Genomic DNA, 19,927 nt, shown 5'->3' with positions numbered 1-19,927 from the left:
TCATTTGAGAGCCACATGTTATTGAACTAAACATGATATGTGCAGGCATGTATGTGCGAGGACCGTCGCTGTGGCCAGGTTTACTATCGCCATGGGGACAGATGGGAGAAATAGCTTACATGCTCTCAACACGGGAAAGGTTGAATAAGTACATTCATACATATCACGGTGTATTGTGAGGGTTAATTCTAGTGGGAATGGAATCAGCACAGGCTGATTTATTGAAATAAGAGACAGTCATGCGTAGCACAGACCCCCGGTCGAGTCATGAAATGTACTGATCAACAGTGTTGTTTTGTAACCATGGGTCTGAGGCGCTTCGGGGTAGTTTGTACCAGCTTGTCGGCAGGGTTTATTTTTATTTGTCCTTTGTTCATCATTGTTTGTTGATGACAGTGAAATTGATGATTTGCTCCTGTTTTTGGTGAGCCCCCTGGTGGTCTCTGCTTCTAGTAAACCAGCAAGAAATATGCCTACATGACCAGCAGGGTACAAGAAGTCCCAATGGGAGCTCCACTTGGGGTTTCCTGGGTCAGAGGTGTTTTGTGACACACCTGCGACCCAAGAGAAAAACGTGTCTGGCCTGGCTCTTACAAAGGGAGGACAGTTGGACCTTACACCTGGCCTCTCGGAAGCTCTTGCTGTCTTACTTTAATGCTTTTAACACTTTTTGTGCAATAAACAGTAGATTTGCAAGCATTGTCAATTGGATCCTGAGGTTCTTCTTTAACAATCAAACTCTGCCTAATGATCCCTGGTAGTGTCTGTGGGATGGTAACAGTCACAGTTTCCAAGAAAGAGTCAGACCCATGTGCAACCTGAAGAGAGGTCCTTAATGTAAGTGAAATAACAAGTTGTAGACTCATATGTCAAAACACGATTTCATCTTTTTTCTTTCTATTACTTTTTAGGGCCACACTTGCAGCATATGAAGGTTCCCAGCCTAGTGGTCACATTGGAACTGCAGCTGCCGGCCTATACCACAGCCACAGCAACACAGGATCCAAGCCACATCTGCCACCTACACCACAGCTCACGGCTACACCGGATCCTTAACCCATTGAGCAAGGCCAGGGATCGAGCCCACATCCTTGTGGATACTAGTAGGGTTGGTAAACTGCTGAGCCACAATGGCAATTCCCTCGTTTTTTTTATGTGTGATGCCAGGTAGGTAGATAGATAGATTGGTAGACAGAAAGATACAGATATAGATATATAGGTGTAGATATAGATATATTTGTAGCAACTTAAGGGGGAAAAATCAGAAAGCATACACATCAGTTTATAAACAATGGTTACCTTATTGGGAATGTGATAAGGGGGGAACGAAATATGCTAGAATATCTACTTATTACTTTATGTGACTTTTTAAAAATATGGAATTATAAATCTTTTACTATTTTTTTTTTCTTTTTAGGGCCGTACCCACAGCATATGGGGTTCCCAGGCTAGGGGGTCGAACTGGAGCTGTAGCTGCTGGCCTATGCCACAGCCACATTAATCAAGATCCAAGTGGAGTCTGTGACCTATACCACAGCTCATGGCAATGCCAGATCCTTAACCCACTGAGCAAGGCCAGGGATCGAACCTGTGTCCTCATGGATGCTAGTCAGATTCGTTAACCCCTGAGCCACGACAGGACCTCCACGCATTTCTTTTTATTGTTAGCTAATATTCCATTGTCTGGATGTGCCACAGTCTGTTTAGCAGTTCCCTACTGAAGGAAAGCTGGAGTGCTTTCAATTTTTGGCAATTGTGAATAAAGCCGCTCTAAACTTTTGGGTGGACATTTTTTAATTGGTTTGGGTAAATACCAAGGAAGGCAATTGCTGGATTGCAGAGTGAGAGTATGTTTAGCTTTGTAGGAAACCATCAAATTGTCTTCCAAGAGGCGGTATGGTTTTGCATTCCTGCCAGCACTGAATGAGAATTCCTGCTGCCCCAGGATTTGGTGTGGCCTTTGTTTTGGATTTTGGCCATTCTAATAGGCGTGTGGTTGTATCTCATTGTTATTTTAATTTATGATTCTCTAATAACATACATGGAGGGCATCTTTTCATATCTTTATTTGTCATCTGTTTATCTTCTTTGATGAAGGGCCAATTGAGCTCTTTTGCTCATGTTTGAGTTGTTTGTTGACTTGTGAGTTTTAAGAATTCTTTGTATATTTTGGATACAAGTCTTTTCTCAGATATTTGTTTCACAAATATTTTCTCCCAATCTGTGGCTTGTCTTTTCATTCTCTCCATTATAGGCCATTTTTCACTTTGTGTTTTTCAAGTAAATGTTCACATAAAGAAGACAAAGGTGAACAGGAGCAACAACCTCTCTCTCTCTCTCTCTTTTTTTTTTTTTTTTTTTGGCCATGCCCATGGCATGCAGAGCTTCCTGGGCCAGGGACGGAACCCACATCACAGCAGCAACACCACCAGTCCTTAGCCCTCTGAGCCACCAGGAAACTCCTAGTTTAGCCTCTCTTGCCTGGCCAGATGACTACTACTCATCCTAGGGAGGAGGAATCCATGCCTATGTGTTATACTTGTAAACAGTTTTTATATTTCCGTAACTAATTGAGTAAATCCCCTTCATTGTTCATCTGTAGTTTATGATTAAAAAAATTCCCCCCCCTTTTAAGACCTATTTAAAGAACTGCCATCCCATGTGCAGGAGGGGTAGAAACTGTTTATGGTCAGCTGTTCCTTGGTGGGGCGCCTGACCAGGCACAGAGTCCAAGTGAGGGGTCGCCTGTCCCTCTGCCTACGTGATGCAAAGTGGGGGTACCTGATCAGGCCCCCCAAGTCAGTTCCCCGAGAAGCTGAACTTTTCACTGGCGTTTATTTCCTGAGACCCACGGCCGTGACCTTGGACTCCCCTCCCCTCCCTTTCTAATGAGGGAAGGGACTCTCTCGAGCTCAGACTGGAAGCTTAGACATGCAAAGATTCAGCTACTTGAAGGGAAAGCATTGGAGGGAAGTCTCTCCTGATTTCCCCTCTGCCTTCAAAGAGGAACAGAGCTTTTTTTTTGAAACCCTGTATAAAGACAGAGAGTTGACAGGCTCTGGTCCCTGCGCCCCGAGGAGGTTTCTTCCCAGGCGGTGTTATGCAAATCCGGCTTAACACAAGGGTGGATGAAACTATATTTCAAGCAAAGCCAGGTGGGGAAGGAGAATTAATTCCCTTCACATTTGGGCTATAAATACCACCATAAATAGGGCTGGAAGGGGAGGACTGGGAGTCTCTGGGCAGCTTGGATCAGCTGTGAGGCCCACAGCTGGGGTGTCAGGGGTCCTCCTCACAGGAAGGACAGAAGCTGGCACGGAGCTACTGGAATGGGCACCAGTCGGAACAACCTCCCTGGCGACATGGCCACTACTGCCGGGCAGCTCTTTGGTCACCAAAGGGAGGCATCTACGAGAGGGTTGAGAAGAAAGGGTCCCTGCCCTGTTGCCTGACCATCAGGGATCAGAGGGGCCACAGGACTGCTGTCAAAGATGAAAACATTGGAGTTCCCGTTGTGGCTCAGCGGAAAGGAATCTAACTAGTATCCACGAGGATATGGGTTTGATCCCTGGCCTTCCTCAGTGGGTTAAGGATCCGGTGTTGCTGTGAGTGGTGGTGTAGGCCGGCAGCTTTAGCTCTGATGGAAACTTCCATATGCCGCAGGCGAGGCCCTAAAAAGCAAAAAAAAAAAAAAAAAAGGGTACATTGACAGGGGAACTACCTTTGGGAGAGCAAAATGGTGAGATAGTTACCAAACCAAGGGGTTTGCCCAAATGGGATATAATTTTCCCTCAAGAAAAAAGAGCACAAGCCAGAAAGTCACCTGACCCACAGTAGAATCTCCCTACCTGTTGCCCTTGACCTGCCTCGGCCACCTCCCCAAAGGACTGGGGCCTCCCTAAAGGTAGGGTTTTCATCGGGTCCATATTTGTCTTCCAGCCTGGCTCAGTAAAATGTCTGGATTGAATCCAGTGGTGCTAACAGCCTCAGTTTCCTCATCATTAAACTGGGACTTAGGAATTTCCGTTGTGGTGCAGTGGAAAGGAATCTGACTAGGAACCATGAGGTTGCGGGTTTGATCCCTGGCCTCGCTCAGTGAGTTAAGATCCAGCGTTGCTGTGAGCTGTAGTATAGGTCACAGACGTGGCTCAGATCCTGAGTTGCTGTGGCTGTGGTATAGGCCGGCAGCAGTAGCTCTGTTTGGACCCCTGGCCTGGAAACTGCCATAGGCCCTATGCTGCAGGCGCAGCCCTAAACAGAAAAAAAAAAAAAAAAAAAAAGATATTAAAATTAAAATTTTGACTGCGAGACCAACGCACAATACATGTGAGGCCACATCACCATCTGCCAACCTTACAACTTGCAGAGAACCGGTTTCAAGGTGGCTGGACCTTTATCCAATCTGCGAACAGAAAAGGGACTCCAGGCATGGAGGCTGGGAAAAGCATTTGTAGAGCCATTTCTTTGGGGAAAACTGCTCTGGTGCCTGGTCCTTGCTCTCCTCCAGGACGCAGGAGGGCTGTTGCTTTCTTTCCCTGAGGCCAAGTGAAGTGGGGGCAGCCTTGGGGCCCCTTGAAGAAAGGTTGTGCTGGTCCAGGTCTAGACGCCCCGGTGTCTCCAGGCAGGACACGAGGGTCAGCTTCCTCAGGCTGGTGCGCGCTGGGCAGGCCGGCCTGGGTCTGTCTGACAAAGCCAAGCCATCCGGAGGATCCTGGGACGAACCAGAAAGAAGCTGCAGGTTAGAGACAGTTTCCAGGGCCTCAGGAAAGTGCTTCCTTCAAATCCATGTGCCCAAGTGGAGGGACATGAAGGAGACGTCCCTGGAGACAGAAACCTCCGAAGAATTCACAGAAGAGCCTATAGAAGAAAGAATCATCTTTAAAAAAAATTTTCCCCCTTTTTAAAGCTACACCCGCAGCATAGGGAAGTTCCCAGGCTAGGGGCTGAATCGAAGCTGTAGCTGCCAGCCTACACCACAGCCAAAGCCATGCGGGATCCAAGCCACATCTGCCACCTGCCCTGCAGCTTGTGGCAACACCAGATCCTTAACCCACTGATCGAGGCCAGGGATCGAACCCATATCTTCATGGATACTAGTCAGGTTCTTAACTGAGCCATAGTGGGAACTCCAAAAGAGTCATCTTTAAATATTTGCCACGACCTGCACGCCCAAAGCCAGCTTAGAGCCCTCGCCGTTGTAGGTCAGTAGGCCATTCCTACCCCTTCACCACTGCTCCCACCTCCAGCTCCATCCCTGGGAGGGACCAGAAACTGGCCAATCAGCTTCTCCAGGGTGGGGGCTGTCGGCATGAGCAGGCCTGTGCTGGTGAGGGGAGATGACATGAGCAGGTGAAGTTTGGGCTTTCAATTTTTTCTCAGCCTGGACCTTCTGTTCAGGTGGAGGCTGTGAATGCCGCAGGACTATCTCTTACCTGAGAGCCAGAAGAAAAGTTCCAGGCCTGATGGAATTTGCACCCAGGGCAAAAGGAAACTGATCCCCACTGGATACATTTCAAAGAGACCTTGGGGATAACACACTGAGTTGTATTTTACTTTAGCTTGAGTCAGAAGAGCCAGCACCAGAGTTCTCATGTGACTCAGCACGTTAAGAACCCGACAGAGTCTCCGTGAGGATGCGGGTTCGATCCCTGGCCTCGCTCAGTGGATGAAGGATCTGGCGTTGCCACAAGCTGCAGTGTAGGTCGAAGATGCAGCTTGGATCCCACGTTACTGTGGCTGTGGCTGTAGTATAGGCCAGCAGCTGCAGCTCCGATTTCACCCCTAGTCCAAGAACCTCCATATGCCACAGGTGCAGCAGTAAAAAGGAAAAAAAAAAAAGGCAGCCCCTATGGACCATCAGACTCTTAGCCTCACAGGGTCTGCCAGGCTAAATTAAAATGCAGCTTTATGGAGGCAGAGTCCCAGGTGCAGAGCAGTTGGTGCTGCAGCCTGGTCCTCCTGAGGAGCTCTCTCTTGCTCCAGGTCCCACTCAAAACTAGCAGCTTTCCAGCCCCTGAGAAGTGGATTGGAGCAGCACTCCTCAGTGAGGAATGCATGTTGTCTCCAAACTTCCAAGTGATCCGCTAGGCCCTGCACCTCTTTCTCAGTGGTGACGTGTAAAATGAATTTACCCATCATTTATCTTGAAGGGGATGCTCCCAAATGCCCCAGACCTCGGGACCACTAAAAACCCCATCCACGCGGCAGCCTCTGAATCCTCAGGGGGCTGCTTTCCCGTCCTCCCCATGCTCGGGTGCATTCCTAGGGCATCTAGATCACTGCCCACTTCTGCTCTGCACATCCTATCAGCACCGTGCCCTCAGTGTCATGGAAGCAGCTGGATTCTTTGGAATGACAAGGGGCTCCAAGTGCCTGTGGATTATATGCTGATGGCGGGCAAGAGAGTTAATAGAGCCCTTGGGCTAGAGGGTTAAGTGGGCATGTCTGCCTTTCTCACGTGAAAGTGAGCTGGTTTTGATTTTCTTACTACCAGAGGTACGTAGAATGCATTTACCAAATGCCAGGGGCCGTGGAACCTGTTCTAATAGTGCTAACACCTCAAGCACACCGCAGTGAGAAGGACCACCACTTGGTTAGGTTTGCAGGATCCACCATCACTCACCGTTGTGCTTCACAAAGATCAAACGTGTGAATTCTGCAGGGATGTGACAGGTGGGGACTGTCCCCACCACCTTGCCTGCTCTAAGTCTTGGCTGGTGGTGCTGTTCTCTGCAGCCGCCCCTAGGATGGAGTATCATTTCTGATTTGCTCTCTTGGCTGGGGGTGGTGTAGTTTCAAGCCCTTTCATTCAGCTTTTTCCTATCAAAGCCTTCTTATTGGTCAGGGGCTGGGAAAGACCCCAGGGAGGGTCTGTGACCAATGGAACACAACATCTTTGAGGTCCTGCCTCCACAAACCCATCTCCAGCCAGAAGAGCCTCAGAGCAGGTGCCCTGGTATCAATGTCATCTCATACCCTTAGTTTTAATGGGGCTGTGGGGTTCAGTGGTCCTCAAGCCATGTGAGAATTCCCCCTTCCCCAGTGCATAGTTACCTTTTAGGGAAGGATCGGAGAAGGGTTTACTGAATGCATGTGATAGGAATCCAGGGTTTTTCCCCGAGGGCACCCAGCCCCCTTCAATCGGTGGGCTCTCTGGGTCTGCGAACTAGAAAGTACATGAGGCCCTTACTGCCTGTGGTACCAGTTAATTGCCTTCACCTGGCCTCTACCACTGGGCATCCCATAATCCCCTGTGATACTAGGGAGCTCCGGTTCTGTGGCAGCGTCTCCTGCTGTCCAGCCTGGCCTGCAGAGGTGGCCAGTTCAGGGCTTCTCCAGGACGCCAGCAGCCCCTCTCCAGTACCTCATCGCTGCCTTAGTGACACTTCTCTGGCCTTCCCGAGGATCATGGTCAGGTGACAGGGCCCCCAGGCTCACATCACAAATCCATCTGAGCATGGCCTCCTCCCTGGACCCCCTGACCCTTCCTCAATTCTCTGCCAAGGCAGTTCCAGCATCTCCACCTCGTTTACTGTAGGTTCATGTCATGCGTAAGCCTCAAGGAGCAATATGGGCCATGTATTGATACATTCCAGGTGTCAATGACATGACATTGCACCTTGAGTCACTGGAGAGTGTTCTTATGGAATAAAATTATCCCCTTCCCAGACTCACTCTGGCCCCCTTTGGTCCAGCACCCTCGAGACCCAATCATTCTCATGGGCTTTGGCTGGTGCCTGCTAATACAGAGCGGCCAGGTCCCGTGGCTCCTTCAACAGATGAGTGGTTTCCTGCTGGAGCGGAGACACTCTTTTTCCTGTTTCTCTGCCTGGCAGTGATGAGGGTGGCAGAGGTGGATGTTGAGGGTAAACATGAGCTGCAGAGTATCTGCTTCGAATGCAATCTTTGCATGGCCTCCCAGCAAGGCATAGGGGGTGGGGGGCTGCTTTTAATGGCAGGGGGCTGCTTCTGCAACCCCAGAGGGCTCAAGGGGTTCCGAGTGTTCACGAATCTCACTTATCCAAATGCCCCATTTCAGGTCTGAAGGCCCTCCATCTTCCCCTTCAAGTATCCTGACTTCGATATTGAAAATTTGTCAAGGGCAGACCCTGGGTCTCCTTAATGGGTCCACCACCCTTACGCTTCTATTCTGGGCCTGCTTCTCCGCACAGTGCGCCCTGGGACTGCAAGAGATGAGTGTTTCCTTAAATATTACCAGAGACACACTCTGGTTTTCACAGCGCATCTTGTGTTTATCACTGCCTGAACTAAGTTTTGCGTTTTCTTTTTCCGAGGTTTCCAAAATGGTGAGCAAAAGGCAACTGCCTCCGACATGGCTTCCCTTCCCCCCCCCCCCCCCCCCCCGGATCACACCTCAGTCCACACCGGAGAGTCTGAGTAATGGTGATGCTCAGTAGCTCGGGGATTATCCTCACCCAACCCACCATCACTGCCGTCTCACTTGCAGGTGCATTCAGCTCTAAATATACCATCCCAGGAGTTCCTATTGTGGCTCAGCAGAAACTCTCCACCTGACTACTATCCATGAGGATGCAGGTTCAATCCCTGGCCTCGTTCAGTGGGTTAAGGATCCAGCATTGCTGTGAGCTGTGGTGTAGGTTGCAGACGTGGCCCAGATCGGGCACTGCTGTGGCTGTGGTGTAGACCGGCAGCTGCAGTTCCGATTCAACCCCTAGCCTGGGAACCTCGGGTGTGGCCCTAAAGTTTTTTTTTTTTAAATAAAAATAAATAAATAAATGTACCATCCCAAATACTCTGAGAGAGTCTGATTTCTAGGGCTACTTTTTTTTTTTTTTTTTTTTGGTCTTTTCAGGGCCACACCTGAGGCACATGTAAGCTCCCAGGCTAGGGGGTGAATCGGAGCTGAAGCTACTGGCCTACACCACAGCCACAGCAACTCAGAATCCAAGCCACGTCTGCAATCTACACCACAGCTCATGGCAACGCTGGATCCTTAACCCACTGAGCAGGGCCAGAGATCAAACCTGTGTCCTCATGGATGCTAGTCAGATTCGTTTCCACTGAGCCATGAAGGGAATGCCCTAGGGCTACTTATGATACCAACTATTTTCATCTGTGTTCCCCCCAAAGCCGAACTGGAGACAAAAGCTTCTTCTTTTTTTTTCTAAGTTTATATGATTTTTGTTTTTTTCCAGTATAGTTATTTACAGTGTTCTGTCGATTTCTACTGTACAGCAAAGTGACCCAGTCATACCTATACATATGTATATATATTCTTTTTCTCACCTATACATATATCCTCCATCATGTTCCATCACAAGTGACTAGATATAGTTCCCTGTGCTATACAGCAAGATCTCATTGCTTATCCACTCCAAATGCAATAGTTTGTATCTATTAACCCCAAACTCCCAGTCCATCCCACTCCCTCCCCCTCCCCCTCGGCAACCCGATGTTTGTTCTTATGCTTATGCTCAGGTAGTTTATTTAGGAAGTGAAGCCACGGAGCAGAGGGGTTACCCAGGGAAGGAGAGGTAACCAGTACAAAGCGCACGATTCAGCTGGGCCACCTCTACAGGGCCGTTCTCTAGGTCTTGCTTATCCTGCAAAAACTTTTGAGGAATCTTAGGAAACCCATCTCAGAACTCTCCACCTGGAGAATGAAAGGGAAGGCATTTATCCTCTGGCCCCTCCTCCAATTAGTCAAAGGAGACCGTTTGACGGTCCCGGATTTCCAAGTTGCATATGTGTCAGAGCCAACGGGGTGACCCATGAATGTCCACAGGACAGAAGTGGGGTTGCATCTGTGTGAAGTTGCTCTCGCTGGTTCAGAACGGGTCACGCGACCAGGCTGGAGTGAGGGGACTTAAAATGGGGCCCAAACACGTGCCCAGTACCGTCCACCCAGGTGGCTGTCCTTGAGTGCTAACCCTCAGAGCAAGAGAAGCCGATGCTTAAGTGTGACTTCACTGCAAAACTCCAAAAGCACTGGCAGTTGGGTCTTTAGGATTCACCCTCAGAGCCAGTTTAGGAGCTAAATGAGAAATAGTCTCTTGGAGTTCCCATTGTGACGCAGTGGTTAACGAATCCGACTAGGAACCATGAGATTGCGGGTTCGGTCCCTGCCCTTGCTCAGTGGGTTAACGATCTGGTGTTGCCGTGAGCTGTGGTGTAGGTTGCAGACGCGGCTCGGATCCCGAGTTGCTGTGGCTCTGGCGTAGGCCGGTGGCTACAGCTCCGATTCAACCCCTAGCCTGGGAACCTCCATATGCCGCGGAAGCGGCCCAAAGAAATAGCAAAAAGACAAAAAAAAAAAAAGAAAAAAGAAATAGTCTCTTATAATATTTAATTTTTAAGCCAAAACAGTGTGCCTGGCTTCATTAACCTCATCATTGGCCATAACTTAGTTCTTATTAAAGAAAATTTGCCAGTATGGAGAATAAGCTCATTTCAAGATGACAGAAATGCAATATGAAAGATTGACATGGATCTCATTGCTTTATACTTAACCACACCTTATATGAAATGTGTGTCTATATATCTGTGTGTTGTGTATGTAACTGTCTTTGTCTCTGTCTATATTGTATCACATACCTGAGTACATCTGTGGGTTCATGTGTGTGTCTGTGTTCACCGTACGTTTGTGTGTTGTGTGTATTGACCATCTGCCATGTGTCAAGCACTGGGGGGTGCCTGTGGAGACTCCATCCTTATGGCACTTACGCAGAAAACTGCCTCTCTAGCCAGGGAGTGAGGAGGGCTGTGGTTAAGAATCGCCAACTCAGGAGCTCCCATCGTGGCTCAGCAGTAACAAACCTGACTAGTATCCATGACAACTCGGGTTCAATCCCTGGCCTCACTCAGTAGGTTGAGGGTCCAGCATTTCTGTGAGCTGTGATGGAGGCTGCAGATGCGGCCCGGATCTTGCATGGCTGTGGCTGGGGCCAGCAGCTGTAGCTCTGATTCGAGCCCTAGCCTGGAAGCTTCCATAGGCCACGGGATGCAGCCCCCCAAAAAAAGTCGAAAAAGGAAAAAAGAATCTCCAACTCCTGGAGTTCCCATTGGGGCTCAGCAGGTTAAGAACCCAACTAGTATCCATGAGGATACAAGTTCAATCCCCGGCCTCACTTGGGGGGTTAAGCATCTGGCGTTGCCACGAGCTGCAGTGTAGGTTGCGGAGGCAGCTTGGATCTGGCATTGCTGTGGCTGTGGTGTAGGCTGGCAGCTGCAGCTCCGATTCAACCCCTGGCCTGGGAACTTCCATAGGCCACAGGTGCAGCCCCCAAAAACAAAAAACCCTCCAACTCTTAAGTTCCTATTGTGGTAGTCAGAATATCGGTCTTCCAAAGATGAAATCTGTGATTAGGTTATGTCACATGGCAAAGGGGGAATTAAGATTATTAATCAATTGACCTTAAAGTAAGATTAGCCTGCATTATCCAGGTGGGCCCAATGTAATCACGGGGGTCCTTAAAAGATGGAAGGGAGGGGGCAGAAGAGTCAGTGTCAGAGTGATTGTCAGAAGAAAGACCCAACCGGCCAGTGCTGGCTTTGAAGGTGGAAGGGGCCCAAAGAATGAGCCCAAAGAATGTGGGCAGCCTCCATAAACTGGGAAAGGCCAGAAAACATTCTCCCCCAGAGCCTGCAAAGGGAACACTGGCCTGCTGGCATCTTGATTTTTTTAACCTGGTAAGACCCATTAGGGAATTCTCCCCTCCAGAATGAGATATTAAAATGTGTGTTTTAAGCCATCAAATCTGTGATAATTTTGTTATAGTAGCAACAGGAGCCCCATACACCTGTGAAAATTGGGTTCATGTCTTTATTTTTTTTGTCTTGCCTTTTCTAGGGCTGCACCCATGGCATATGGAGGTTCCCAGGCTAGGGGTCTAATCAGAGTTGTAGCTGCTGGCCTACACCAGAGCCACAGCTCACGGCAACGCCGGATCCTTAACCCACTGAGCGAGGTCAGGGATCGAACCCGAAACCTCATGGTTCCTAGTCGGATTCGTTAACCACTGCGCCACGACGGGAACTCCGGGTTCATGTCTTTTAAAGACTCCCCCTTTGCTTTAAAGCTGGTGGAGTTGCATGTCACACAGGGGTTGAACTGAAAATTCTGTCGCGAGAAAAGGTAGAGTCCAAATTAACCTTGACCATGACTTCCATGGCCCATTATGTATGTAGAGAGCAGGATCCAGGGCCCACTGAAGTGTGCAGATCAACCCTCCCCAAGGTGCCCTCACCCTGGGGCTCCCTCACCACCAGGCTCACGGATTATTAACTGGAAGGGCCAGCGGAACACATCACACGCTCTTTCAATCGTCTTTTTCTCCCTCCAGGCGAGCAATTAAATTTGCATAAATTCAAAGAGCATGTGCTGCAACTCCATTGTAATTTCAGATTTTGTTTTTATTTCCCGGGTTTGCCAAGGAAAGCCTGGAAAAACAAACCCTTCTGTTTATGTTGTTTGTAGCGTGTTCTTTTTTTTATTATGAAATATATCAAGCATACAGAGAAGTGTGGAGAAAGACAACGCATGTCACCCACGTCTGACATATTCTAGCATCATTCTATCTTTGATTCCAATTTTTAAAAATAAGTGAAATGTTTCACCTGTAGCGGAAAACTCATGTCCTCCTTACCCTTGCAGAGACCTCCTCAGCCCCTTGCTCCCCACCCCCACAAGTCAGCCCCTGGTACTCACATCAATACTGTAGAGCATCATTCCTATGCATGCTTTTATAGCTCTAATACCCAGATCTGTGTGCACCATAAACAATAATTATCAATTTACATGTCTGGAAATATTGCATATATGGTATACTGCATATGTCCTCCTGCAACCTGCTCCCTACCCTCCAGAACCATTTCTGAGGTTTACCCCCACTGATATCTCTAGCTTTGATTCTTTTTTTTTTTTTTTTTTTTGGCCACCCTGCAGCATATAGAGTTCCTGGACCAGGGATCAGATGCAAGCCACAGCTGGGACCTACACTGCTGCTGCAGCAATGTGAGATCTTTTAAGCCACCGTGAGGCCAGGGATCGAATTTGCATCCTGGTGTAGCAGAGACGCTGTCGATCCCGCTGTGCCACGGCAGGAACTCCTCTGATTCATTCTTTTTAACTGAGTAAGACTCAATTTTATGAAAACACAATTTGTCGGAGTTCCCGTCGTGGCTCAGTGGTTAATGAACCCGACCAGGAACCATGAGGTTTCGGGTTCGATCCGTGGCCTCACTCAGTGGATTAAGGATCCGGCATTGCCATAAGCTGTGGTGTAGGTTGTGGAAGTGGCTCGGATCCTGCGTTGCTGTGGCTGTGGTGTAGGCTGGTGGCTATAGCTCCAATTGGACCCCTAGCCTGGGTACCTCCATATGCTGCAGGTGCGGCCCTAGAGAAGACAAAAAAAAAAAGAGGAAAACACAATTTGTTTACCTGCTATTTGTTTATAGGTATTTAGGTTGTTTCCAACTTCTGTTACAGACAAAGCTTCAGTGAACACGCCTGTATTTTTCCTTGAACCCCTATGCTACGGCTCCTCCAAGATGTATACCCAGGAGGGAAATCTCTATGTCAAAGGATATGTTTAGTGTTAGTGTCACCGGTTATCGCCAAATTGCTTTACATAAGAGTCACACCAATTTCGCACTGGCAGTGTAGGAAGTTCCCTTTAATCCTAATCCTGACCACCACATAGTAGCTGCTGCCCATCTGATGGCTCACGGGTCTTGTCCTTCCCAGGCTGTCCCGTTGATTCTCACAGCAACTCTGGGCAGAGTTGGCACAAGTTTTATTTATGACCACCTGGCAAGAGGGCACAAGAAGGCTCAGGGAAGAGACGATGAGCCCAACCCTCTGGGCTGTGGCCATTCTGGAGCCAAACAAACCCAGGAGTCATGGATCCCAGGTATCCATCACCATGGGAGCCGGATACATGGCCAGAACACAAACTCTGCAGCCACCTTTGGAGAACAAAAGATGTTCAAGTCATTTGTCCTATGAGGTAAATAACAACTGTCCACGCAAACAGAGGGCAAGATAATTACCATTTCATGGAGCTTTGTATTTCACAAAACACCTGTTGACCCTCACAGCAACCCCTTAGGAAAGGGGATTATTACTGTTCTCACTTCACAGACCAGAAAAGCGAGGCTCATGGCTAACCAGTAGAAGGTTGGATCTTGAACCTATTTGCCTTTAGTTTATTTTGCCTTGGCTCCTGTCCATCCTAGAAAGCCTCGTTCATGATTGGAGAAGCAACCCAAGGTCACCGCTGTCCTTGACCCAAAGCGTCACCATCAGCAACTAATTATCTAGCCCCAGTGATGGAAGAGAGAGAGCACACAAGTAGAAGGTAGGAGAGTGGGGTTCAGCCCCTGATTCTGCCTGCTTTCAATGGGGAAAATGTTCATCTTTGTCAACCTCAGTTTGCACAACAATACAATGGGGCCAAAACACCTTTCCCACCTACCTTATAGAGCTGGAATAGTAGACGCGGTAACATGCATGAAAGCGCCTGCAAACGTCGTGTGCCAAATAAGTTTGTTGCTGTGGCCCTGAGCTGCTCTTTCTCTACAGGGTGGGTTTTCAGCTGGGGAGGTGAGGGTGTGGCTGCATCATCCACACCACTTGCTCACATCTCTGGTTCATTCCACCATCACGGCAGGCCCGGAATCCCATCCAACCCTCCCAGAAACTATCTCTGTAACCATGGCCTCACTGGCCTGTTCTAATCAGGTGACATATTCCCCCACCGGGACACTCACACAGTCAGCTGGCCACAGGTGGAGAGTCATGGGCCCTTGCAAACAGAGTTCAAACATCAGCTCTGCTCCTTGCTAGCTGGGTGACCTTGGATGAGTCACTTACCCTCTCTGAGCCTCAGTTAAGCCATTTGTAAAATGGAGATAATAATACTGATTTCATGCTGTTGAGAGAAGTAAACGGGACTGTACATGCTGCTCCCCCAGAACGAGGGGTGGAGGCAAGTTTAAACTCCCTCATCTATAAATGGGACAGTAGCTGCTCCCTGGCAAGGCTGCTGTGAAGGCGAACAGAGACGGTGCATGGAGCAAGCATGGGGTTTAGTTCATGACTGTCAGCTCCGTGAGTGAGTGCAGGGCTTAGGTTTGATTTATTCCCCAGCAACCATTCAGCGCCTTGTCCACTACCTGGCAGACACGGGCTGGAACACAGGAAACAGTCGTTGAGTGAATAAACAAAGTATTGCAGATTTCTTTAACATCTCTGAGCCTCGACTTCCTCATCGATAAAATGGGCATATAAATACTTACCTGGGAGGGCAGTTGTGAAAGCCAAGGGCCCACAGCCCATGGTGCAAACATCCTCTGACACCGCACCCCAGGAGGCCCACCAAGAGTGCCTTGGCCCCCGTTCCTTAGGCAGACACCACAAGAGGCGGCTGGGTAGGTAAGAGTAAGGTTTACTGAGCGATACAGGACTGAGTACTATGGAGGGTTTACCAGGATGGAAATGCACCCCACTCCCGCCCCGGCCACCCCAACACCCAGAGTCTACAGTACTTAGGAGTTACACACAACTGCCATAACTGCTGGATATCTGTTCGTAACAAACAAACCATAGCATATTTATACTGTATCACATCGAGTGATTATAGAAATCCATATATATATTGCTTGTATAAAATCTTTTTTTTTGTAAAAAATATTAAAAAAAAAAAAAGAAAGAAAGTATAAAAAACATGTGCAGTTGAAAGCCCTGCCAGGACAGCCAGTCTGTAAACATTCAGTGAGTATGTGCTTTGGAAGGGCGCCCGCGCCTCGTGCCCACAGCAAACTCCAGCAGGGCCAGCGAGGGTGCACCCCGGCTGCCGCTCCAGGCCGGGCCGTGCTGGGCCCTGCATCTCGGCCCTCTCTGGCCTCGCATCAGGGTCAGGGGTCAGGGCTGGGGCAGCCAGATGGCAGTGTCACTTGGTTCCATCCTCGACGGCATTTTGGTTGCAACTCATGGCTTTTCCTGGCTGCTTGGAGGTCCCTGGGGTGGGTGCCCTGGCGCAGAGGCCGGAGAAGTGCCCAAGGCTGCCTAGGTGGGCATCTCTTCGGCCCAGGTGCCTCGGTCCCACCTCTTTTGAGCTGGGCCCCAGCAGGACAGCCCCACCCGCGAGTCTACTTTGGTCTCAGCGCTTGGTCCTTCTGGGTTTCGTCAGCCTGCTCTTCCCCTTGTGTGGCTGATCTGAGTTTCACAAAAAAAAAAAAAAAAAAAAAAAAAAAAGAAAGAAAAAAAGCCCGGCCGATTACTGGCTGTGCTGAGCCTCATTGTAAAGTTTTTCACGCACCAAGGCAGGGCCCTCGGGTGCCCTCGTCCTCCTCCCTCTTGCCATCTCCTCCTCCTCTTCCTGGTCCTCCTCTTCCTCCTCCTCCCAGCCCAGGGTCACTTCTTCTCTAGCTGCTCAAGTAGCGGGTTGCCTTCCGACTCGGGCGTCTTGACGCTGTCCGTCCGAACGATACAGGTGGGGCGATGCCGGTTCAGCATCAGGATGAGCTGCTGCCGCTCCTGCTTGAGCTCCTCGATCTGGGTCTTCAACTCCGCATTCATGAGTTCCAGCCGCTCAGACTCCTGAGTGCAAAAACAGAGACGTGGTTTTTAAGCTCTCTCTGGGGACCAGCTCCGGGTAGAGGCTCTCCTTCTGAGTAGGCACAGGGCACTCCGGGCCAGCATCTGCCTGGTTTCTGCCTGCTAGATTCCCACTGAAGGAAGCACAGAATCTGCTAGTAGCCCCATTCCCCTCTCTCCCCCCCCCCCCCGCCCCCCCGGGGGTAACTGGCTTTCTTTAGGCCTTGCCCATCACTCCTGTGAGGTTGGCCTGTCCTGCTAGTACGCTGAACCCAGGTTATACCCTGGGGCCAGTCTGGCTCATATCTCACCTCTCTTCCTCCACTCCAGCCACAGTGGCTTCCTTGCTGCTGCTCAAATATCCCAGACACTGCCCTGCCTCAGGGCCTTTGCACAAGAAACAAAGGGTAGGAGAAGAATGGAGGCCAAGTGGATCCAGAACAGATGCACAGAGGGTCCACAGAGGGGTTAGAGTTGGCCCACAATGACAGTGCAATGGCAAAGTGCTTTATGTTGATAAATGTACAATAAGGACATTCTGGAATGTGGAATCCATGAGTCCAGTACAGTCATATAATTCCTCCTGAGACACGTGCTTCCTGGTTCCTAGTCTGCAATTATTTGAACAGCTTCTTCCTTATCGGCTGTTATCTAGAAGGTTTGCCCTTTGGGAGGCAATCAATAGTCATCCTTCTGGATCCAAAAGGGGTTTTCTGGGGGGTTTTTTGGTCCCGATTTTTTTTTTTTTTTTTTTGAGAGCATGACAGAGCTCTAAGTGAGGTAGGGTGAGAGGGAACATTGGTGAAGTTTTAAATAGGCCTCAGGTGAGATTTCCAGAGACCTTCCAGCTTGGTTGGGGAAGCTCCAGGGAAAGGAAGGAATGTGACTTGATTTGGGGGATTTACAGGTGCATGATATGGAATGGTGGGGGGGCCTACCAGTTCAAGGCTCGGGGGGTCTACACAGTAAAATACAGAAGCCCCTGAGTAATTTTCTTGGACTCTACCTAAAACCTTAGAACCGGTTTGAGGGTTGGAATTTACTCAAGGGCCAGCACAGTTGAGACCAGTGTTTCTGAACCAGAAGTGATTTCGCCTCCCGGGAGACATTCGACAATGTCTGGCGACATCTGGCTATCACGACTGGGAAGTGGGTGCCCCTGGCATCCAGCGGGTAGGGTTCAGGGAAGTTCTAAACATTCTTTCATGCTCAGGACTGCGCGGCAAGAACTGTCTAGGGGCCAAGGCTGGGCCACCTGCGTCAGATAAAGAACGGGCTGTGCTTGCAATGGACTGTGAGGTACCACTTGGCCTGGCGGCCTCCCTTGGGTCTCGGGGCCCTGGGCCGGGGGGGAGGCTCAGGCAGGCTCCAGGGCTGCTGTCTGACTGACTTCTTCCTTGTGCTCATCTCTGCGGGAGTGCCTGGGGAACTCGGAATTGCTGAGACGTGCAGTCCTCGTGACCAGACACGGAGGGAGAACAGCCTCAGAAAAGGAAAAAGTGCTCAGGGGGAAAATATTAAAAGCCAGCCATGGCAGCTCAGGGTTCAGCAGGACGGGGCAAGCCAGGGAGGCTGGCCTGGGCCACTGTTCTTGAAATTCTGGGAGAAGTGCGTCTCTGAGGGTCAGGAGAGACCCCGTGTGAAACCACGAGTTTGTGACCCATCAGTCTGGGCAGGTTGGTGCTAATCTTAGCTGCCTGCTCACTGGGTCTACAAGCTGGTGACCTTGGGAACATCTCTGACCACCCAGTTCTCCCCAGCCAAGGTTTCAGCTCCAAGTTCAAGTCCTCTGAGCCTCTGCCTCCGGGAGTCTCAGTTCAATACCCCCCTCCCCCAGGAGTGTTTGCAGAGGACCTGCTGTGTACAGGGAATGCTTTAGAGGGTCCAAAGGCCCATGAACCAACACAGGTCTCGTGCAGCTTCCACTCTAAGGCGAAGAAGGGTCCATACAGCAGGGCAGAGCTTATCAGGTGCCCATCAGCCATCCAGGGTCCAAAAGACCTTGAGAGAGTAGGTGACGTGGCCAGGGCTGACCTTGCTTTTGAAAAGTGTGTTGATTCTGGTTAAGGAGAGAAAGTGAGTGTGGGGGGCATCTCAAGAGGACATAGACATGGGAAACTTGAGATGTGTTTAGGAGATAAAAGTCCTCCACGGGAACCATAGGTCACTTCAGGACACTGTAGGGTACACATCTGGGAAGGCGGGTTGGGAGCTAGACCCGGAAGAGCTGGTGGGGGTTAGAAATAGAGTCTAGAGCAAGTTTCTTCACTTCTCTGAGCCTATTATCTCCTCTGTAAAAAGATGATGATGGTAGGGATTAAATGACTTCATGTGGGAAAAGCACTTCGTAAACGGAAGGCTTGGGGAAGCTTCAGGACATTTTTCTTTAAGCTATGAGCAAGAGAAAAAGGATGAAGAGGAGGAGAGAGGAGGAGAAAACTTGGCAAGTCTTGAAACTGCCTGAATTTGGAATATGGGAGGTCGAGAAGAGAGCTGTCCTGAGCCTTGGGGAGGGTCCGAGCAAGGGAGAGGTGGGGGCCGTTCTGGGGGGAGCGCGAGGGTCGAGTTGGGTTGAACAGTGAGTGGTAGTCAGAGCAGGAAACGCAAGGGGCAGGGTCTGCCAGGCAGCATCTGGCTGCCCTGCACACAGATCCTCATTCTTGAAAAGACTGCAGGTCAAACCCACCTTCCACGTGAATATCTGTATCACACAAAAAGACCAAGTGGGTGTGGGGTCACCTGCTTCCCAAGCATTTATCTGAAAAACAGCATGCCAAATGAACACATACAGGTGATCCTGCTGTGGCTCAGTGGGTTAAGAACCTGACATAGTGCCCATGAGGTGGCAGGTTCAATTCTTGGCCTTGCTCAGTGGGTTAAGGAGCTGGCATTGCCACAAGCTGCAGCATAGTTCACAGATGCAAAGCTGCAGGTGCAGTGGTAAAAAGAAAAAAATGTTTGAGTTCCTCATGGAATGTCCTGAACTCTGACAGTCTGGCTGTAAGGCTGTAACCAACTGCTTTTTTGGTTTCTTTTCTTTTGTTTTATTGGTTGGTGCTACATAGCTATTTACTGTGTAGGTATAAGTTGAGTGCAGCGGAATCTTTTTTGTTTGTTTGTTTTTTGTTTTTTAGGGCCGCACCCACAGTATATGGAAGTTCCCAGACCTACACCACAGCCACAGCAACTCGGGATCCAAGCCGTGTCCGCACCACATCTCACGGCAACACTGGATCCCTAGCCACTGAGCAAGGCCAGGGACTGCACTCAATTTCTCCTGGATACTAGTCAGATTCTTAATCCACTGAGCCACAGCAGGAACTCCCCTTTTTTTCTTTGCTTTTTTTT

General features: G+C 49.5%; 1 protein-coding gene across 3 annotated transcripts in view; it reads right to left on the bottom strand.

Moving 5' to 3' along the window:
* Positions 1 to 15,408: 15,408 nt before the first annotated feature.
* The window catches only part of JDP2 (Jun dimerization protein 2), a 42,618-nt gene continuing 38,099 nt past the window's right edge, over positions 15,409 to 19,927 (bottom strand). For all 3 annotated transcript variants that reach the window (XM_047795335.1, XM_047795336.1, XM_047795334.1), the window contains exon 4: positions 15,409 to 16,582. In XM_047795335.1, coding sequence (XP_047651291.1) covers positions 16,397 to 16,582 — 186 coding nt within the window. In that variant the 3' untranslated portion in view covers positions 15,409 to 16,396. The remainder of the gene's footprint in view (positions 16,583 to 19,927) is intronic.

The sequence above is a fragment of the Phacochoerus africanus genome, chromosome 9 (genome assembly GCF_016906955.1).
Source record: "Phacochoerus africanus isolate WHEZ1 chromosome 9, ROS_Pafr_v1, whole genome shotgun sequence".
NCBI lineage: Eukaryota > Metazoa > Chordata > Mammalia > Artiodactyla > Suidae > Phacochoerus > Phacochoerus africanus.
The sequence above is the reverse complement of the archived record's forward strand: the minus strand, read 5'-3'. Positions and strand labels throughout refer to the sequence as shown.